Source organism: Mustelus asterias, chromosome 14 (assembly GCF_964213995.1).
Source record: "Mustelus asterias chromosome 14, sMusAst1.hap1.1, whole genome shotgun sequence".
Lineage (NCBI taxonomy): Eukaryota > Metazoa > Chordata > Chondrichthyes > Carcharhiniformes > Triakidae > Mustelus > Mustelus asterias.
Window position 1 is genome coordinate 4987655 of NC_135814.1, and position 22949 is coordinate 5010603.

Sequence of the window (22949 nt, forward strand, 5' to 3'; positions counted from 1 at the left end):
CACATCCTAGGACTCTAAGGGGCAATTTTTTAACGTGGCCAATCAACCTAACCCGCACATCTTTGGACTGTGGGAGGAAACCGGAGCACCCGGAGGAAACCCACGCAGACACGAGGAGAATGTGCAAATTCCACACAGACAGTGACCCGAGCCGGGAATCGAACCCGGGACCCTGGAGCTGTGAAGCAGCAGTGCTAACCACTGTGCTACCGTGCCGCCCACGGTAGATGATGAGAAATTTTCTCCGAGGGTCTTTGGTCTGTGGAATTCTTTTCCCAGAGAGCAGTGGAGGCTTGGTCATGGAATATTTTTCAGACAGGGTTAGAGAGAGTTTTGAGTAACAAGGAAGTCAAAGAGTCTTGAGGATGACAGGAAGGCACTGTTGAGGTCACAGTCAGACCAGCCATTATCTTCACTGGCAGAGCAGGTTTGAGGGCCGAATGGCCTCCGTCTGCACCTAATTTTCATCTATGTTCGTGAAGACCCAGTATTCCAATCAGCCTGCCCCCATCTGTGTTACAATAAATACAATCCTGTTTTCCCCATTTGTGTGTTACAATAAATCCAGTCCCCATTCCAGTCTGTTGGCGAACTTCACTGTCCTCCACCCATTTCACAATTCGAGCAATCAGTTGAACAATTCTAATCTCTCCCTCCATCGGCCGGTGCCCCAGATCGGGGAAACACTCACGTGACAAGACCGGTGTGCTTCGAGTGTCCTTGTCACTGTCACTTGGCTCAGAGATGCTGGCAGCGCGCACCTTGATCTTGCCCTGCAATTGGGGTGGGGTTAATATTCAAAAACAAGAAAAAGTAAAGTAAAACTTTGTCAGTTTGATTATGTACAAGATCTGGCATTCCACCTTCAGCACTAGTTGATTCCGGAGTTGAGAGGGTTGGCTTATGAGGAGAGACTGAATAGACTGGGGCTATACTCATTGGAATTCATGGGGGTGGGGGAATCTTATAGAAACATATAAAATTATGAAGGAAATAGACCAGATAGAAGCAGGGAGGTTGTTTACACCGGAGGGTGAAACTAGAACTAGGGGGATGGCCTCAAAATAAGGGAGAGCAGATTTAGGGCTGAGTTGAGGAGGAACTTCTTCACTCAAAGGGTTGTGAATCTGTGGGATTCCCTGCCCAGTGAAGCAGTTGAGGCGACCTCATTGAATGTTTTTCAGGCAAAGATAGATACATTTTTGAACAGTAAAGGAATTAAGGGTTATGGTGAGCGGGCGGGTAAGTGGAGCTGAGTCCATGAAAAGATCAGCCATGATCTTATTGAATGGCGGAGCAGGTTCGAGGGGCCAGATGGCCTACTCCTGCTCCTAGTTCTTATGTAAACACGTTGTACTGGTGTTTATACCCCACAAGAGCCTCCACCCACCCTACCAACATATCCCTCTATCCTTAATCCTTCACGTGTTTACCTAGATTCCCCTTAAATATATCTATACCATTCACCTAGACTACTCCCTGTGGTAGTATGTTCCACATTCACACCACTCTTTGGTAAAGATGTTTCTCCTAAATTTCTTATTGGATTTACTGGGGGTTGGTTTAGCTCAGTTGGCTGAACAGCTGGTTAGTGGTGCAGAGCCACCCCAACATCATGGGTTCAATTCCCGTACCAACTGAGGTTATTCATGAACCTTCTCAACCTTGCCCCTGGCCTGAGGTGTGGTGACCTTCAGGTTCAATCACCATGACGACTTTACCACTGGATTCATTAGTGACTATCGTGTCTTGTATTTATGATCTTGGATTCTGGAGTCCCCGCAAGTGTGGACGTTTTCTCTACGGCCAGCCAAATGCGAGAATGAGTGTTGAGGGACCTCTGTAGCTGCTTTATAACCGCGAGGTCTTACCTTTTTACGGGTGATTGATCCAGTAGTGCTGTCTGACGGATATACAGAGTCAGTGCGGTCACCGGCCAGCGAGGATTCCAGAACGTTCCTGAGGGTGCTGTTCCGCGGAGAGCGGCGCGCAGACTGCCCAATCAGGCGGCCAGACTTTGGTAGGTACTGCAAAGGGTGAAAGTTACATATTGGTTGAGGTTTGCAGTGTTGCAAGGAATCCAACTTCTGGACAGTGTGAGAGAGTACCGTGACTGAGTAGCACAACCCTACCCCACCCTCACTGCTTCCTATGCCACTCTGCCATGCCACCTCGTAGATCACTGGATCTCACCAATACCAGCCTCTCCATCCCTGCAGCAGATCACTGCCCCAATCCCACAGATCTATATGCAGCTGGCCAGATCCCCCAGCCTCAGAATGAGGAGATGATCATTCAGGACTGAGATGAGGAGAAATTACTTCAAAGGGTTGTGAATCTTTGGAATTCTCTATTCCAGAGTTGTGGGTGCTCCATCATTGAATCCATTTAAGGCTGGGATTGACTGAGTTTTGGTCTAACAGGGAATTGAGGAATATGGGGAGATGCAGGAAAGGGGAGTTGAAGCCCAAGATCAGCCATGATCGAGTTGAATGGCTTGATGGGACATTTGATCTATTCTTACTTCTATTTTGAGAGTCCATGCCTAACTACCCAACCTGACCAACCTCACGGGCCACTGCGAACCCCTCACAGGGATATCATCGGGACATATGAGAATCTAGGGGGCCCCTGCACCTGGTGGGTGCAGCTCAGAATCCGAGAATTGTTAGAAGGATGAGGGAGTTCAGTTATTTGGGTTATTCTTCTTAGAGTAGGGCGAGGGGGGATTTGGGAGGGGTGTTTAAAACCATGACGGTGACTAGACAGAGTACATCTGGAGAAACTACCCCCATTGGCAGAAGGATCGAGGACACGGATGTAAGTTGAATGGCAAAACGACCTCAGGGCAACAGGAGAAAACCTTGTCCATGCAGTGATTGGTTAGGATTTGGAATGCACAGGCCTGAGGTTATGGTGGAGGCAGATTCCATCAAGGCTTTCGGAAAAGGATCTGGATAAGCACCTGACAAGAAAGCATTTAGAGGGCTATGTAGCAAGGGCAGGACGTGGGACCAGCTCAGTTGTTTTTACAGAGAGCTGTCACGGACAGAATAGGCTGAATGCTTCTGTGCTGAAATACTCAATACAATGAGTCAGGACCTAGCAAGGGCGGAAGACCCCGTGCTGTACCGGTCCTGGGAGTGTTTGATGGGGACAGTGTAGAGGGAGCTTTACTCTGTATCTAACCCCGTGCTGTACCGGTCCTGGGAGTGTTTGATGGGGGACAGTGTAGAGGGAGCTTTACTCTGTATCTAACCCCGTGCTGTACCTGTCCTGGGAGTGTTTGATGGGGACAGTGTAGAGGGAGCTTTACTCTGTATCTAACCCCGTGCTGTACCGGTCCTGGGAGTGTTTGATAGGGACAGTGTAGAGGGAGCTTTACTCTGTATCTAACCCCATGCTGTACCTGTCCTGGGAGTGTTTGATGGGGACAGTGTAGAGGGAGCTTTACTCTGTATCTAACCCCGTGCTGTACCTGTCCTGGGAGTGTTTGATGGGGACAGTGTGAAGGGAACATTACTCTTACTTTAGCTGTATAACATGTGATGCATCCACTGACAAGAAAAGGATGAATAAGGGACGTTTCACCGTGAGGGTATACTCACCGCCAGTTCCGCCATTGTCAGTGGCTCTCCATCCAAAACCAGCTGTAGAAGAACAAGCAGGTCAGGGTTACAGTGCAATGAAATAATCAGAAGGGGTTATCGAATCATAGGAGGTTTACAGCATGGAAACAAGCTCTTCAACCCAACTTGTCGATGCCGCCCAGTTTTTAACATTAAGCTAATCCCAATTGCCCGCATTTGGCCCATATCCCTCTATACCCATCTTACCCATGTAACTGTCTAAATGCTTTTTAAAAGACAAAATTGTACCTGCGTCTACTACTGCCTCTGGCACCTTGTTCCAGACACTCACCACCCTCTGTGTGAAAAAAATGCCCCTCTGGATCCTTTTGTATCTCTCCCCTCTCACCTTAAACCGATGCCCTCTAGTTTTAGACTCCCCTACCTTTGGGAAAAGATATTGACTATCTGGCTGATCTGTGCCCCTCATTATTTTATAGAGCTCTATAAGGTCACCCCTCAGCCTCCTACGCTCCAGAGAAAAAAGTCCCAGTCTATCCAGCCTCTCCTGATGGGTTAGATTGAACCCACAAGTTATCAGCTTTGTCCCTTGGCCCCCTTTGACCCCCACTGTGAGGAGGACATTCCATGGCATCCCTCTCTACCCGGGGCAGGTGAGTGAGAGTAAAAATTTTTTGGAGAGATGAGATCAAACTCTTAGATCTTCAAGCGAATGGGCAACAATTCCAACCTCTCCTGACAGGACCCAGCAGCACTTAGACTGAAACACCAGTCAGCGGTTAGGAGCAGGGAAGTCAACCCCATCACCCCCTCTGCCCTCACTCCACCATTGGTGGCCGTGTCTTCCATTGACTGAGCCCCACGCTCTGTAATACCCTCTCTAAACCTCTCGGATCTCAGTGTCTCCCTTTGCAATACTCCTGAAACCTCCCTTTTTGACTAAACTTTCGCTCACCGCTAACATTGTCGAACGCTCATGTGAAGCATCTCGGAATGTTTCACTGCGATAAAGTGCATTTTAAATGCATCCTGTCGGTGGCCTTGTTGCTGGGCACCTGTCGTAGTCACAGTGAAGAGTACAGTGCAGACAAGAGAACGTGGTAAAAATCAGGGAGCGGTGCTGAGGAAGTTCCAAACTTGCAGACACCCAAATCCCTTTGTTGTCAGTGCAGACTCGATGGGCTGAATGGCCTCCTCCTGCACTGTAGGGATTGTATGAGAAAAAACAATCTCACCCAGGCCCTATCCCCGTAACCCCAGATATTTACCCCGCTAATCCCTCTAACCTACGCATCCCGGGACACTAAGGGGCAATTTAGCACAGCCAGTGCACCTAACCCGAACATTTTTGGACTGTGGGAGGAAACCAGAGCACCCAGAGGAAACCCACGCAGACACGGGGAGAACGTGCAGACTCCACATAGACAGTGAGCCAAGCCGGGAATCGAACCCAGGTCCCTGGAGCCTGTGGGGCAGCAGTGCTAACCACTGTGCCACCCTTTCTTCACGGTTTCTATTCACTCAGCAATGAAGGAAACAATCCAGGTTTGATTTCTCAGCTCCAAAATGGATGATCTCACACTTCCCCTCATTAAACACCATCTGCCGTAGTTTATCACCCACTCACTATCTGTGACATTGCCACACATTCCTGCATTTCTTAAACTTAGTGCAACAACCACCTACATTTTCGAAACATTTCTAACATGGCAGAATGTCCCAAGTACTTCACTGGAGCATTATCAAACACAATTCGACACCGAGCCACATGGAAGATGTTGGGATCAATGAGCAAAGTTTGCTTCGAGCTGGGTTTAAGGAGAGTCTTAAACAAGCAGAGGCGGGTAGTGAGGTTGAGGGAGGGAATTCCAGAACTTGTGATCGAGCCGCTCAAGGCACACCCACCAGAGGTGCAGCAATTAAAATTGGAGCAGGCTCAAGTGGCCAGAGCTGAAGGAGCGCAGGGGTCTCAGAGGATCGCAAGGTCGGAGGAGGTTACAGAGGTCGGGAGGGGTGAGCATGCAATGGCATTTAAAAGGAAGGATGTGAATTTTAAAATGGAGGCATTGCTGGATAAGGAGTCAACGTAGATCAGTGGGTGTGTGGGTGAGATAGAGGAACAGGACTTGATGTGAATCGCGACAGAAATCTTTATTTATTATTGTCACAAGTAGGCTTATATTAACACTACAATGAAGTTACTGTGAAAATCCCCTAGTCGCTACACTCCAGTTCGGGTACACCGAGGGAGAATTTAGAATGGCCAGCATGTCTTTCAGAATGTGGGAGGAAACCAGAGCACCCGGAGAAAGCCCATGCAGAGGGGCGGCACGGTGGCACAGTGGTTAGCACTGCTGCCTCACAGCGCCAGGCTCCTGGGTTGGGTCACTGTCTGTGTGGAGTCTGCACGTTCTCCCCGTATCTGCGTGGGTTTCCTCCGGGTGCTTAGGTTTCCTCCCACAGTCCGAAAGACATGCTAGTTAGGGTGCATTGACCGGAACAGGGGCCGGACTGTGGCGACTAGGGGAATTTCACAGTAACTTCATTGAAGTGTTAATGTAAGCCATACTTGTGACTAATAAATAAACTTTTTAACTTTAACAGCCGCGGGGAGAACGTGCAGACTCCACACAGACAGTGACCCAAGCCGGGAATCGAACCCAGGACCCTGGCGCTGTGAGACAGCAGTGCTAACCATGCCGCCCAAATGTTTGGACAATCTCAAACTCAGAGGGTAGACCCTGGGCAGCCAGTCAGCAGGGGACTGGAATAAGCAAGTCTACAGAGAACAAAAGAACTGATGAGAGTTTCAGCAAAAGATCAGCTGAGGGAGGTGTGGAATTAAGCAATGCTACAGAAGAAATTAGTGATGGTACAGATGTATGGACAGCTGGGGTGAGGAAGAATTGTACCCGGGAATGGCACTGAATCTGGCTGGAAGGGGGTGGGGGGGGGGGGGGGTTTATAAAGTGTGAAACTCTGCAACATATTGATCATTTCACCAGCACAGGAAAGGAGCACAGCAGCACAAAGCCATCCAAGGCACTGGAGGCAAGGGGTTTGTCAGATAGTGAAATCAGTTCCCATCTCAGCACAACACTGTTCCTGGGGGGGGGTGGGTGGGAAGGCCAGTGAGCAGCACCGTGAGGGTGTTGACTATACCAGCTCAAGGTTACAACAGATACTCACACGCATGAAGGCTGCTTTGGGGGAAAGATGATGGATGGTGCAGGGTCGGTGAGCTTTCTGGTAACACACTGGGTTCCCTTCGAGGAAGAGCTGCAAAAATAAGACACCGCCGGTTACACAACAGTTCTGTAGGTTTGACGGGGTACGAGGAATCAAATGAAGCAAATTAATTTCACAACTCGCAAAGCTCATACTGTCTGCTCAGATTGAGAAATATTCACACAGCAGAATGAAACAAATAGAAAAATGCTTCCACTGCACTGTCCCCATCAAACACTCCCAGGACAGGTACAGCACGGGGTTAGATACAGAGTAAAGCTCCCTCTACACTGTCCCCCATCAAACACTCCCAGGACAGGTACAGCACGGGGTTAGATACAGAGTAAAGCTCCCTCTACACTGTCCCCATCAAACACTCCCAGGACAGGTACAGCACGGGGTTAGATACAGAGTAAAGCTCCCTCTGCACTGTCCCCATCAAACACTCCCAGGACAGGTACAGCACGGGGTTAGATACAGAGTAAAGCTCCCTCTACACTGTCCCCATCAAACACTCCCAGGATAGGTACAGCACGGGGTTAGATACAGAGTAAAGCTCCCTCTACACTGTCCCCATCAAACACTCCCAGGATAGGTACAGCACGGGGTTAGATACAGAGTAAAGCTCCCTCTACACTGTCCCCATCAAACACTCCCAGGACAGGGACAGCACGGGGTTAGATACAGAGTAAAGCTCCCTCTACACTGTCCCCATCAAACACTCCCAGGACAGGGACAGCACGGGGTTAGATACAGAGTAAAGCTCCCTCTACACTGTCCCCATCAAACACTCCCAGGACAGGTACAGCACGGGGTTAGATACAGAGTAAAGCTCCCTCTACACTGTCCCCATCAAACACTCTCAGGACAGGTACAGCATGGGGTTAGATACAGAGTAAAGCTCCCTCTACACTGTCCCCATCAAACACTCTCAGGACAGGTACAGCATGGGGTTAGATACAGAGTAAAGCTCCCTTTACCCTGTCCCAGTGGATTTGGATCTCACCTTCAGAAGAGCTCCCCCTGCTGTACTTTAGGAACATTATTATTTTCTCTTTTCCTGGAGCAGCTCCAGAAGGATTGTCCTCTGGAAGGTTGGGATGTTCCATTCAGATTACTTCTATTCATTTCACATCGCACCTGCAGCCTAGGAAATGCAGGCCAAGCCTGGATTCCAGGAGGTTTACAAAACATCTGCCCACTCCCCAGCACGAGGCCCCTCAGTTACACGGACATTCAGCCTAGGTGCCCATTGAATCAGAAACTCCCAACACCAGCCATTATTCGCAACAGACTCGGCTCAGTTCACATATTCAAAGCTGATTCCCCAACACGATGCAGATATGTGCAGCTATGCTGCCCTGCCGATCCTCAAACACCCTCCCCCCACCTTGCTTCCCCTGCACCCACCTCCTTTAGGCTGTGTAACTGGGACAGTGGGGAGAGCTGTGCATGCTCCGAGATCATGTTATACGCCAGGTCCAGATGTTTCAGGTGCGATAAATGCTCCAGTCCTAGGAAGGGAAGAAGTTATCATCAGGGCGTAGGAAAGGACACGTTTACACTTATCTAGCACCTGTCTCCACCTCAGGAACCCCCCTCCACCCCGGGAAGGACTTTACAGCCTGTAACGTAAAGTCACTGTTGTAACAGCCTCCTCCTGTTCCCATTCCTCACGTTCCCATAGGGAGATGAGAAACTCTATTTTAAATAAACACTCCGCTGTTGTGGTCTGGAACGCGCTGCCAGAACGGATGCTGCCATCAGAATCAAGAACAATTTTCCCAAAGGGAATTGGATAAATACTTGGTGAAAACAATTGGGTGGTACGGTAGCACAGTGGTTAGCACTGCGACCTCACAGCGCCCAGGGTCCTGGGTTCAATCCCGGCCTCCATCACTGTGCAGAGTCTGCACGTTCTCCCCGTGTCTGCGTGGGTTTCCACCGAGTGTTCCGGTGTCCTCCCAAAGATGTGCAGGTTAGGTGGATTTAGGCCACGTTAAATTGTACCTTAGTATCAGGGGGTTTAGTTGGGTAAATGCGCAGGGTTACGGGGATAGGGCCTGGATGGAGGTGCAGACTCAATGGGCCAAATGGCCTGCTCCTGCACTGTAGGGACTCTATGTCTCTTAACAATGATCAGACTACAGGGAAAGAGGGAGGGGAGTGGGATTAATTGGATAGCACTTCCTAAGAGCTGGCACAGGCACGATGGGCTGAATGGCATCACCTCCCTGTAGCATCCTGGTGGCTAGAAAGAGGCAGCATAGAATTATAAAATAAATCATTTATGGGATGTGGGTTATTGGGTACCACCCAACCTTAATTGCCCTCAAGGTGGTGGTGGTTAGGGGTGAGCTGCCTCCTTGAACTGCTGCAGTCCATCCTGGGGCAGTGCAGTGCAACAGAGTGGCTTGCTAGGCCATTTCTGAAGGCAGTTAAGAGTCCGTGGGTTTGGAGTCACATCTCGGCCAGACCTGGTAAGGATGGCAGATTTCCTTCCATAAAGTGGACCAGATGTACTTTTACAACAATCAGAGCTTTATAGAACATAGAACAGTACAGCACAGAACAGGCCCTTCGGCCCACGATGTTGTGCCGAGCTTTATCTGAAACCAAGGTCAAGCTATCCCACTCCCTATCATCCTGGTGTGCTCCATGTGCCTATCCAATAACCGCTTAAATGTTCCTAAAGTGTCTGACTCCACTATCACTGCAGGCAGTCCATTCCACACCCCAACCACTCTCTGCGTAAAGAGCCTACCTCGGATATCCTTCCTATATCTCCCACCACGAACCCTGTAGTTATGCCCCCTTGTAATAGCTCCATCCACCCGAGGAAATAGTCTTTGAACGTTCACTCTATCTATCCCCTTCATCATTTTATAAACCTCTATTAAGTCTCCCCTCAGCCTCCTCCGCTCCAGAGAGAACAGCCCTAGCTCCCTCACCCTTTCCTCATAAGACCTACCCTCCCAACCAGGCAGCATCCTGGTAAATCTCCTCTGCACTCTTTCCAGCGCTTCCACATCCTTCTTATAGTGAGGCGACCAGAACTGCACACAATATTCCAAATGTGTTATATTCCAGGATTTATTGACTGAATTTAAATTAAACCAGCTGCCATGACGGGATTTGAATCTGTGTTCCCAGAGCTTTAGCCTGGAGCTTTGGATCACTGGTCCAGTGAACGTTACCGCTACACCAACGTTTCCCAGAAAAACCAATGCCAAATTTCCGGGAGAGAATCGGGTCTGCCTGACCCCGCCATGTTCTTGCAGAAACGGAACCATTTTAAATCCTCAGCCTAATAACTCTTACAGCATCAGTCTTACCATTGATAGTCTCCAATTCATTGTTACGCAGGAGCAGAGTGGTCAGCTGAACTCTGGAGCAGGAGCTGAAGACGGGCACTTTCTCCAGAAGATTGTAGCTCAAGTTCACATATTCCAGTTCGGACAGGGGCTGGGGGGTGAGGAGAGTTAGAGAGAGCAGGAGTTAGAAAGAGAGAAGCCTCAATTCGAGCCACAGGCAGCTACTGGGATGCGAGGCCTTGTGGACGAGTTTGATTGTATTGTTACGGAATATCCCACTTTCCGCTACCAAGTAGGACCCCATCATCACCCCCTCATCCTACACCCCCCCTCGTTGCTGGTCAATGCCCCCCTTCACCCTGCACTCACCTATTATCCATTTTTTAAAACATATCAATTTACGCTAGCTAGATCAGCATTTGTTGCCCATCCTTCATTGCTCGTGAAGGTGGTGGTGAGCTGCCTCCCTGAACCACTGCATGGGTGGAGGAACACCCACCATGCTGTCAGAGAGGGAATTCCAGGATTTTGGCCCAGTGACAGTGAAGGAATGGCAATATATTTCCAAGTCAGGATGGTGAGGGACTTGGAAGGGAACCTCCAGGTGGTGGCATTCCTAAGTGTCTGTTGCTACGTGTCGTGTAAGATGGCAGCAGTCTCAGATTTGGAAGGTGCTGCCTAAAGAACCTTGGGTGAGTTGCTGCAATGCACCTTGTAGATAGTACACGCTGCTGCCATTCTGTTGGTGGTGGATGGAGTGAATGCTTGTGGATGGGGTGCCAATCAAGTGGGCTGCTTTGCCCTGGATGGCGTTGAGCTTCTTGAGTGTAGTTGGAAATGCACCCATCCAGGCAATTCAAAAATATTCCATCACACTCCATGACTTGCACCTTGTAGATGGTGGACAGGCTTTGCGGAGTCGGGAGGTGAGTTTGATCTGATGCCATGACACTTCATAGGGCCCACAGTCGATGTTGAGGATTCTCAGGGCAACTCCCTCCTGACTGTATACCACTGTGCTGCCATATCTGCTGGGTCTGTCCTGCCCCTGAGACAGGACATACCCAGGAATAGTGATGGTGGTGTCTGGGACATTATCTGTATGATTACATGAGTATGACTATATCAGGTTGTTGCTTGACTAGGCTGTGAGACAGCTCTCCCAATTGTGGTACAAGTCCCGAGATGTTAGTAAGGAGGGCTTTACACGTCGACAGGGCTGGGTTTGCTCATCCCTTGTATGAAATGTACAGGCAGCAAGGAACACATCAGATGCTCGAGGAGTATAAAAAGTGCAAGAAGCTACTTAAGAGGGAAATCAGGAGGGCTAAAAGAAGACATGAGGTTGCTTTGGCAGACAGAGTGAAGGAAAATCCAAAGAGCTTCTATAGGTATGTTAGGAGCAAAAGGATAGTGAGGGATAAAATTGGTCCTCTTGAAGACCAGAGTGGTAGACTGTGTATGGAACCAAAAGAGATGGGGGAGATACTAAATGGGTTTTTTGCATCCGTATTTACTGAGGAAATGGGCATGGAGTCTACGGAAATAGGGCAAACTGGTAGGGAGGCCATGGAACCGTTACAGATTAAAGGGGAGGAGGTGCTTGCTGTCTTGAGGCAAATCAGAGTGGATAAATCCCCAGGACCGGACAGGGTATTCCCACGGACCTTGAGGGAAGCTAGTGTTGAACTTGCAGGGGCCCTGGCAGACATATTTAAAATGTCAGTATTCACGGGGGAGGTGCCGGATGATTGGAGGGTGGCTCATGTTGTTTAAAAAAGGTTCCAAAAGAAATCCGGGAAATTATCGGCCAGTAAGTTTGACGTCGGTGGTGGGCAAGTTATTGGAACGTGTGATAAGGGATAGGATCTACAAATATTTGGATAGACAGGGACTTATTAGGGAGAGTCAACATGGCTTTGTGCGTGGTAGGTCATGTTTGACCAATCTATTAGAGTTTTTCGAGGAGGTTACCAGGAAAGTGGATGAAGGGAAGGCGGTGGATGTTGTCTACCTGGATTTCAGCAAGGCCTTTGGCAAGGTCCCTCATGGGAGGTTAGTTAGGAAGGTTCAGTCGCTGGGTATACATGGGGAGGTAGTAAATTGGATTAGACACTGGCTCAATGGAAGAAGCCAGAGAGTGGTTGTGGAGGATTGCTTCTCTGAGTGGAGGCCTGTGACTAGTGGTGTGCCGCAGGGATCGGTGTTGGGTCCATTGTTGTTTGTCATCTATATCAATGATCTGGATGATAAGGTGGTAAATTGGATCAGCAAGTTTGCTGATGATACAAAGATTGGAGGTGTAGTGGACAGTGAGGAAGGTTTTCAAAGCTTGCAGAGGGATTTGGACCAACTAGAAAAATGGGCTGAAAAATGGCAAATGGAATTTAACGCAGACAAGTGAGAGATATTGCACTTTGGAAGGACAAACCAAAGAAGAACGTACAGGGTAAATGGTAGGACTCTGAAGAGTGCAGTTGAACAGAGGGATCTGGGAATACAGGTTCAGAGTTCCCTAAAAGTGACGTCACAGGTGGATAGGGTCGTAAAGAGTGCCTTTGGTACATTGGCCTTTATAAATCGGAGTATCGAGTATAAAAGTTGGAGTGTTATGGTAAGGTTATATAATGATGTGGAGATGCCGGCGTTGGACTGGGGTAAACACAGTAAGAAGTTTAACAACACCAGGTTAAAGTCCAACAGGTTTATTTGGTAGCAAAAGCCACACAAGCTTTCGAGGCTCTGAGCCCCTTCTTCAGGTGAGTGGGAATTCTGTTCACAAACAGAACTTATAAGACACAGACTCAATTTACATGAATAATGGTTGGAATGCGAATACTTACAACTAATCCAGTCTTTAAGAAACAAAACAATGGGAGTGGAGAGAGCATCAAGACAGGCTAAAAAGATGTGTATTGTCTCCAGACAAGACAGCCAGTGAAACTCTGCAGGTCCACGCAACTGTGGGAGTTACAAATAGTGTGACATAAATTCTGATTCTAGGATCGCATGATAAAGACTCAGGAGGAAAAAAGCAGAAATATTTATGTGAAATAGTGTGACATAAACCCAATATCCCGGTTGAGGCCGTCCTTGTGTGTGCGGAACCTGGCTATCAGTTTCTGCTCTGCGACTCTGCGCTGTCGTGTGTCGCGAAGGCCGCCTTGGAGAACGCTTACCCGAATATCAGAGGCCGAATGCCCGTGACCGCTGAAGTGCTCCCCAACAGGAAGAGAACAGTCTTGCCTGGTGATTGTCGAGCGGTGTTCATTCATCCGTTGTCGCAGCGTCTGCATAGTTTCCCCAATGTACCATGCCTCGGGACATCCTTTCTTGCAGCGTATCAGGTAGACAACGTTGGCCGAGTTGCAAGAGTATGTACCGTGTACCTGGTGGATGGTGTTCTCACGTGAGATGATGGCATCTGTGTCGATGATCCGGCACGTCTTGCAGAGGTTGCTGTGGCAGGGTTGTGTGGTGTCTTGGTCACTGTTCTCCTGAAGGCTGGGTAGTTTGCTGCGGACAATGGTCTGTTTGAGGTTGTGCGGTTGTTTGAAGGCAAGAAGTGGGGGTGTGGGGATGGCCTTGGCGAGATGTTCGTCTTCATCAATGACATGTTGAAGGCTCCGGAGGAGATGCCGTAGCTTCTCCGCTCCGGGGAAGTACTGGACGACGAAGGGTACTCTGTCCACTGTGTCCCGTGTTTGTCTTCTGAGGAGGTCGGTGCGGTTTTTCGCTGTGGCGCGTTGGAACTGTTGATCAATGAGTCTAGCGCCATATCCTGTTCTTATGAGGGCATCTTTCAGCGTCTGGAGGTGTCTGTTGCGATCCTCCTCATCCGAGCAGATCCTGTGTATACGGAGGGCTTGTCCGTAGGGGATGGCTTCTTTAACGTGTTTAGGGTGGAAGCTGGAGAAGTGGAGCATCGTGAGGTTATCCGTGGGCTTGCGGTACAGTGAGGTGCTGAGGTGACCGTCCTTAATGGAGATGCGCGTGTCCAAGAATGCAACCGATTCCGGAGAGTAGTCTATGGTGAGCCTGATGGTGGGATGGAACTTGTTGATGTCATCATAGAGTTGTTTCAGTGATTGTTCACCATGAGTCCAAAGGAAGAAAATGTCATCGATGTATCTAGTGTATAGCACCGGTTGAAGGTCCCGTGCGGTGAAGAAGTCTTGTTCGAACCTGTGCATGAAGATGTTGGCATATTGAGGTGCAAATTTGGTCCCCATGGCTGTTCCGTGTGTCTGGATGAAGAACTGGTTGTTGAAGGTGAAGATATTGTGGTCCAGGATGAAGCGGATGAGATGTAAAATTGCATCTGGAAACTGGCAGTTGTTGGCGCTGAGCACTGAGGCCGTTGCAGCAATGCCATCGTCATGGGGGATGCTGGTGTAGAGTGCTGAGACATCCATTGTGACGAGGAGCGCTCCTGGTTCAACTGCTCCATGTGTGCCGAGTTTCTGTAGGAAGTCCGTCGTGTCGCGACAAAAGCTGGGGGTTCTTTGTACAATGGGTTTCAGGATGCCCTCGACATAGCCGGAGAGGTTCTCACACAGGGTCCCATTGCCCGATACGATGGGACGGCCGGGTGTGTTTGCCTTGTGTATCTTCGGGAGGCAGTAGAGATCTCCAACGCGGGGAGTACGTGGGATGAGAGCACGGAGGGTGTTCTGAAGGTCCGGATCAAAGGTCTTGATCAGAGTGTTGAGTTGACGGGTGTGTTCTTTGGTCGGATCTGCAGGTAACTGTCTGTAGTGTTCCTCGTTGTTGAGTTGTCGGTACACTTCTTTGCAGTAATCCGTTCTGTTCAGTATGACGATGGCCCCTCCTTTGTCTGCTGGTTTGATGACAATGTTGCGGTTGGTCTTGAGAGCGCGGATGGCGTTACGTTGTGCTTGGGTGATGTTCGGGGCTGTCTTGTGAATGCGGCTGATGAATTTGGTGTTGACGCACCTCCTGACGGCTTGGGCATACATGTCAAGTCGAGGGCAGCGGCCTTCCGGAGGAGTCCAATTCGACTCTTTCCTCTTCGGATGCACTGCGGATCTCTCTGTCGGCTGTTCCAGTTCATTGGCTGTCTCATTGTGTTCGTTGTTGGCCTCTTGGGGTTTGTGGAAGAACTCCCTCAGCCTCATTCGCCTGATGAATTCCTCTGTGTCTGCTGCGAGACTGATGGGGTCTATTTTGGTGGTGGGGCAAAAATTAAGCCCTCGGCTGAGAACTTCGATTTCATCTGGTTGAAGTGTGTAGTCGGACAAGTTGACAATGGACTTCCCTGCAGTGGGACTGTTTCCTACTGTGGTACCGGGGGAGGCTTGGTTGCTGCTGGTGGTGATGCCGAGTTTCTCAAGTTTCCTGTTCTTGGTGTGCATGTAGATGGTGTAGTTCCTTTGTCTCGTCTGCTTGGCAGAGTTTCGCAGCTGGTCTGCGTCCTGAGCGCAAGTTGAGAATATGGATTCGATCTTGGTTTCCAGGCTGCGGCGTTTGCTGTAGAGTTGGTGTATGAGGTGGTTGAGGAGGGTGAGAGAGGTGCGACGGCAAAGTCTCTCAGCGTAGTCTGTGTTATAGGTTGACCTGAGTGGGTTCGTGATCTGTAGTCCTTTCGGTATCTTGTCTGCTTTCTTGCATCTTTGTAGAAACTTGATGTCTGTGTCGATATGCGCGATCTTCTTGGCGATCCTCTCCACTTGGAGCCGGCAGTTTGCGGTGTCTATGGTAGTCATGATGTGGAGATGCCGGCGTTGGACTGGGGTAAACACAGTAAGAAGTTTAACAACACCAGGTTAAAGTCCAACAGGTTTATTTGGTAGCAAAAGCCACACAAGCTTTCGAGGCTCTGAGCCCCTTCTTCATGGTACATTGGGGAAACTATGCAGACGCTGCGACAACGGATGAATGAACACCGCTCGACAATCACCAGGCAAGACTGTTCTCTTCCTGTTGGGGAGCACTTCAGCGGTCACGGGCATTCGGCCTCTGATATTCGGGTAAGCGTTCTCCAAGGCGGCCTTCGCGACACACGACAGCGCAGAGTCGCAGAGCAGAAACTGATAGCCAGGTTCCGCACACACAAGGACGGCCTCAACCGGGATATTGGGTTTATGTCACACTATTTCACATAAATATTTCTGCTTTTTTCCTCCTGAGTCTTTATCATGCGATCCTAGAATCAGAATTTATGTCACACTATCTGTAACTCCCACAGTTGCGTGGACCTGCAGAGTTTCACTGGCTGTCTTGTCTGGAGACAATACACATCTTTTTAGCCTGTCTTGATGCTCTCTCCACTCCCATTGTTTTGTTTCTTAAAGACTGGATTAGTTGTAAGTATTCGCATTCCAACCATTATTCATGTAAATTGAGTCTGTGTCTTATAAGTTCTGTTTGTGAACAGAATTCCCACTCACCTGAAGAAGGGGCTCAGAGCCTCGAAAGCTTGTGTGGCTTTTGCTACCAAATAAACCTGTTGGACTTTAACCTGGTGTTGTTAAACTTCTTACAAGGTTATATAAGGCATTGGTGAGGCCGAATTTGGAGTATTGTGTACAGTTTTGGTCACCTAGTTACAGGAAGGATGTAAATAAGATTGAAAGAGTGCAGAGAAGGTTCACAAGGATGTTGCCGAGACTTGAGAAGCTGAGTTACAGAGAGAGATTGAATAGGTTGGGACTTTATTCCCTGGAGCGTAGAAGATTGAGGGGAGATTTGATAGAGGTGTATAAGATTTTGATGGGTATAGATAGAGTGAATGCAAGCAGGCTTTTTCCGCTGAGGCTAGGGGAGAAAAAAACCAGAGGGCATGGGTTAAGGGTAAAAGGAGAAAAGTTTAAAGGGAATATTAGGGGGGGGTTCTTCACGCAGAGAGTGGTGGGAGTGTGGAATGAGCTGCCGGATAAAGTGGTAAATGCGGGGTCACTTTTAACATTTAAGAAAAACTTGGACGGGTTCATGGATGAGAGGGGTGTGGAGGGATATGGTCCAAGTGCAGGTCAGTGGGACTAGGCATAAAATGGTTCGGCGCAGACAAGAAGGGCCAAAAGGCCTGTTTCTGAGCTGTAATTTTCTATGGTTCTATGGTTCGCTGTTGTCGTTTCTGGTGCTGAGGCCGATGACAGGTGGTCGGTCCGATTTTCTTCCTTTTTATTTCCTTTGAAGTGTTTGATAGAACCAAGTGGCTTGTTAAAGCCCTCTTCACCCCTCCCAATTACTGGCTAATACCTCTGTCACCCTGCGTCCACACCCCATCTCACTGCCACCGCAGCACCCACTCCCCACCCCCAACCCCGCCATTGCTGTTCAACACAGGTTGAACCACCTGGCTCCATTATTCACTGGCCTATGAAGATATGCCCTCATTTCAAACACAGCCTTCCTCTCTCAGCAAAACTCCGCGTGCCAGAGCTGCTGGTGTGGCGCACAGTCACCGACGACGGTCAGAGTTCCTCACCTTCAGGTTCTCTGCACAGTCCCGGACTTGATTGTGACTCAGGTCCAGAATTCGTAGCACGCTGAGCAGGGCCTGTGAGAAACAAGAACAGCCCTGAGAACTGGTACAGGAGAGAGAGATCATAGTGCATCTGCCAGGAGCGGTCAATGGGCTACAATAGCAAGGTGTTCATGCTACCGGATTAATATTCCAGAGCCCGGGAATAATGGTATGGAGGCACAAGGTCAAGCCCCAACACAACAAATGCAGAGGCTGAATTCAATTCTCAAGTGCAATTAGCCGCGGGCAGCAAATGTTGACCCTGTCACTGCCGCCTACTTTCCCAATGCATCCTTCACGATGCAGGCAGTGGCCTAGTGGTACTGATACGGACTAGTAACCCAGAGACCCAGGGTAATGCTCTGGGGACCTGGGTTCGAATCCCAGCACAGCAGATGGTGAAATTTGAATTCAATAAAAATCTGGAATAGAAAGTCTAATGATGACCACGAAACCATTGTCCATTACCAATTGCCCCTGAACTGAGTGACCATTACAGAGTCAACCACATTGCTGTGGGCCTGGAGTCACATGTCAGGACGGCAGATTTCCTTCCCTAAAGAAAATTAATGAACCAGGCAGGTTTTTACTATTGACGATGGATTCATGGTCATCATTAGACTTTCCAATTCCAGATTTTTATTGAATTCAAATTTCACCAGTAACCCTGGGAGTGTTTGGTGGGGGACAGTGTAGAGGGAGCTTTACTCTGTATCTAACCCCGTGCTGTACCTGTCCTGGGAGTGTTTGATGGGGACGGTGTAGAGGGAGCTTTACTCTGTATCTAACCCGGTGCTGTACCTGTCCTGGGAGTGTTTGATGGGGACAGTGTAGAGGGAGTTTTACTCTGTATCTAACCCCATGCTGTATCTGTCCTGGGGGTGTTTGATGGGGACGGTGTAGAGGGAGCTTTACTCTGTATCTAATCCCCTGCTGTACCTGTCCTGGGAGTGTTTGATAGGGACCGGGTAGAGGGAGTTTTACTCTGTATCTAACCCCGTGCTTTACCTAAATCTGAGAGTGTCTGGAGTGAAACATATTTCTCTCTCCAGTATTTGTTAAGGGTGTGCAACATAAAATCATAAAATTGACTGAATGGAGGTGAAGGAGGAAAATCCTGATGTCTTTATCAGTCCTGGACAGCTGATACCAGCCGACTCCATGGAGAGCAGCAGTTGTAACTGGTAATGAGCTGATCTGTATCACAGCTCTACCCTTTATATAGACGATGCTTGGACAGACTAACCTGGTGAATAGCCTTACCAGCGAGCTGTCCAGTGATGCGATGAAATTGTTGCTGAAATTAAGAGTATGCAAATCGAGCCACGGGAGGGCAGAGCTCAGATCCCCACCGCAGACCGAGATAATTTCCTGCCCCGGGGAGAGAGAGGGAGAGAGAGCACACAGATTTAAGATCGAGATGTTCATTTAAGTGTTGTTATCCCCCCTACAGCTACTCAGTGGAAGGAAATGTTCTGCAAGCAACGCAGCTAGAATCACCACTGCTCACGTGTGGTCCCACACACTAACACGCTAGACTAGCGTGGTGAGAATGACAGCAATGTCTGATCTGGTGTTCATGTTCACATGCCTGCTCACACGATTCAGTTAGCTCATTGCTGGTGTGTATCTCAGCTCCATTTCAATCCCTTTCCCTTGAAATCACAACCCAGCAAAAGTCTATCCTCAATCTCAAAGGTTCCAACTGAGCTCCAGCGTCACAGTGGGTTCGCACTGCTGCCTCACCGCGCCAGGGACCCGGGTTCAATTCCCATCTCGGGTCACTGTCTGTGTGGAGTTTCCACATTCTCCCCGTGTCTGCGTGGGTTTCGTCCGGGTGCTCCGGCTTCCTCCCGCACTCCAAAAGACGTGCTGGTTAGGGTGCATTGGCCATGCTAAATTCTCCCTCAGTGTTACCCGAACAGGCGCCGGAGTGTGGCGACTAGGGGATTTTCACAGTAACTTCATTGCAGTGTTAATGTAAGCCTTACTTGTGACTAATACATAAACTTTACTTTAGCATCCAGGGCCTTTTTGGGAGGCGGAGTGCTGGATTTCCGCTATCCTGTGAGGAAGTGCTTTCTGACACCATCCCTGGACCATCTAGTGCTAATTTTAAGGTTCTGCGCACTTGCCCTGAACTCTCCCCACCAAAGGAAACTATTCTGCTATTGAATTGATCGAATACTCTCACCAACCGGAATGCTTTGATTAAATCACCCAGAAGTCTTCTAAATTCGAGGGCACAGAAACCAACTCTCTGCAACTTGCCCATATAATTTAAACTCCTTTAGAACAGAGAAGGCCATTCTGCCCATCAATGCTGTTCTGCCATTCAATTAGATTGTGGCTGATCTACATCTGAATCCATCTGCCTGATTTTGCTGCAATGCCCTCAAGACAGAGAGGGAGCATGAACCCTCCACGAGCTCCGGGCTCTGCAGCCCCCGTTCAGGTGCCGACGACCACACCAGAGTATTCCCGTTAAATGGGTACCTGCTCTTTATAGCTGTCAGCAGGCCCTGGTTTGAAGTCCCACTCCAGAGCTCCGTACAATAACACAGTGCAGAGCTGAGGGAGTGCTGCACTGCTGTAGGTGCCATCACCCAGAGGAATGGTTAAAACAACACCGCTGTCTGCCTTCTCAGGTGCTTAAAAAGATGGCATGGCAGAACTTGAAAAGAAGTGGGGCCCAATCAGCACTTTGAGCCCGACTCTGATTACGACTGATTTATTCCCCAAGAACGGCTGAAATCCCTGGTTAATATTTACCTCTCCTCCAGCACCACAGTTTTAAGGTCAAGGTGTTTATTTAAGTGTTGTTACTCCGTCCTACAGCTACTCAGTGGATGTTATATACTTAAAAATAGGGTGCTGGCTCCTTTAACAGCTGATCACACATTTTGATACTTTCAGTTTTGCACTTGACGTAGTACAAATTATTCATTTGCTGTTTGCGGGATCTTTCTGTGCACAGATTGGTGGCCCCAGTCTCCCACATTGCAACAGTGACTGCACTTCAAAAACTTAACCGGCTGTAAAGTGCTAGGGGGCACGCAGAGGATGGGAAAGGTGCTACACAAACGCAAGGCCTTTCTTTATGTAAAGTTTTAAACATTTGAGATGGTTGATGGGCACAATCTTGTTGCGACTGTGTCGGATCGAGGATGTGTCTGATCGAGGATGTGGCCTCACCGCGATAGTGTTGATGCAGCTCGAACAGACCAGAATCTCCAGCCGCGTGTAGACCCCCCGTAGCCCTTCCAGACAGTGAGGGGGGACCCGTTTCAACTGGGAAAGAAAAGCAGACAGAGGTGAGATCTTCACCGGCCGAGCCAGAGAAACAGTCAATTCAATCCTCATCACCGATAATGTGAGATCTGATCAATATCAAACAGGCTAACTGGCATTGCATCCTACATGTTGACGACATATCATCCAAACAATGTGCCTCACACTCTTATAGATAACCCTGTTAGAATGTGGAACTTCATAGCTCTAACTCGCTGCAAGTTCCATTCTATCACCCCTGTGTTTACTGACCTATATTCACATCCTCATTTTCAAATTCCTCCATGGCCTTGCTCCTCCTTATCGCTGAACTTTTGGATGCTCCATTGCTGATTATATTTAAGGTCGGGGTAGACAGGGAATTAAGGGACCACAGCGGGCAGGTAGGAAGACAGAACTGAAACCCAAGATCAGCTGTGATTTGTACTGAATGGAGGAACAGGCTCGATGGGCGGAAAGGTCTGAAAAGGGGCGACACGGTGGCACAGTGGTTAGCACTACGGTCTCACATTGCCAGGGTCCCGGGTTCAATTCCCGGTTTGGGTCAATGTCTGTGTGGAGTCTGCACATTCTCCCCATGTCTGCGTGGGTTCCTCCAGTTTCCTCCACACAGTCCAAAGATTTACAGGGTAGGTTGATTGGCCATGCTAAACTGCCCATTAGTGTCAGGGGGACAAGCAGGGCAAATACGTGGGATTATGGGGATAGGGCCTGGATGCGATTGTTGTCGATGCAGGCTCGATGGGCCGAATGGCCTCCTCCTCCTGCACTGTCAGGATTCTATTCCTGCTCTTATTCCTCGTGGAACCTCCATCAGTCCCAGTTTGGAGGTATCTGCACTCCTTTAATTCTGGCCTCTTGTGCATCCCTGATTTTAATCACTCCAGTGATGGCTCTGCCTTCAGTTGCCTAGGCCCCAAGCCCTGGAGTTTAATTTAGATAAATGCGAAGTGATACATTTTGTTAGATTGAACCAGGGCAGGACTTGCTCAGTTAATGGCAGGGCGTTGGGGAGAGTTATAGAACAAAGAGATCTAGGGGTACATGTTCATAGCTCCTTGAAAGTGGAATCACAGGTGGACAGAGTGGTGAAGGCAGCATTTGGCATGCTTGGTTTCATCGATCAGAACATTGAATACAGGAGTTGGGACATCTTGTTGAAGTTGTACAAGACATTGGTAAGGCCACACTTGGAATACTGTGTACAGTTCTGGTCACCCTATTATAGAAAGGATATTATTAAACTAGAAAGAGCACAGAAAAGATTTACTAGGATGCTACCGGGACTTGATGGTTTGAGTTATAAGGAGAGGCTGGATAGACTGGGACTTTTTTCTGTAGAGCGTCGGAGGCTGAGGGGTGATCTTATAGAGGTCTATAAAATAATGAGCACAGATCAGTTAGAAAGTCAATAACTTTTCCCAAAGGTAGGGGAGTCTAAAACTAGAGGGCATCGGTTTAAGTGAGAGGGGAGAGATACAAAATTGTCCAGAGGGGCAATTTTTTCACACACAGGTGAGTGTCTGGAATGAGCTGCCAGAGGTAGTAGTAGAGGCGGGTACAACTTTGTCTTTTAAAAAGCATTTAGATAGTTACATGGGTAAGATGGGCATAGAGGGATATGGGCCAAATGCGGGCAATTGGGTTTAGCTTAGGGGTTTTAAAAAGGGTGGCAAGGACAAGTTGGGCCGAAGAGCCTGTTTCCATGCTGTAAACCTCTAGGACGCTATGGCTATGACCTCCCAACACCCCCCACCCTGTACACTCCCATCAACATCCATCCCCATTCCACTTTCCTCCTTCTAAGGCACTCCTTACTTAAAACCTACCTCGTTTTGATTTGATTTATTGTCACATGTATTAGCATAGTGAAAAGTGTTGTTTCTTGCGTGCTATACAGACAAAGCATACCGTTCATAGTGAAGGAAAGGAGAGTGCAGAATGTAGTGTTACAGTCACGGCTAGGGTGTAGAGAAAGATCATTGCTAGAGAGTTTAAAAGAGTTAGAATACAGTTTTAGAAGCATTGAACGAGAGT

General features: G+C 48.8%; 1 protein-coding gene across 6 annotated transcripts in view; it reads right to left on the minus strand.

The window, feature by feature from the left end:
* The window catches only part of stk11ip (serine/threonine kinase 11 interacting protein), a 120737-nt gene that overhangs the window by 76873 nt on the left and 20915 nt on the right, over positions 1-22949 (minus strand). For all 6 annotated transcript variants that reach the window (XM_078227800.1, XM_078227801.1, XM_078227799.1 and 3 more), the window contains 9 exons: positions 20817-20912; positions 18885-18992; positions 17583-17654; positions 10154-10283; positions 8229-8332; positions 6780-6869; positions 3609-3650; positions 1872-2027; positions 692-773 (listed from right to left, as the gene is read on the minus strand). In XM_078227800.1, the coding sequence (XP_078083926.1) occupies positions 692-773; positions 1872-2027; positions 3609-3650; positions 6780-6869; positions 8229-8332; positions 10154-10283; positions 17583-17654; positions 18885-18992; positions 20817-20912 (880 nt within the window). The remainder of the gene's footprint in view (positions 1-691; positions 774-1871; positions 2028-3608; positions 3651-6779; positions 6870-8228; positions 8333-10153; positions 10284-17582; positions 17655-18884; positions 18993-20816; positions 20913-22949) is intronic.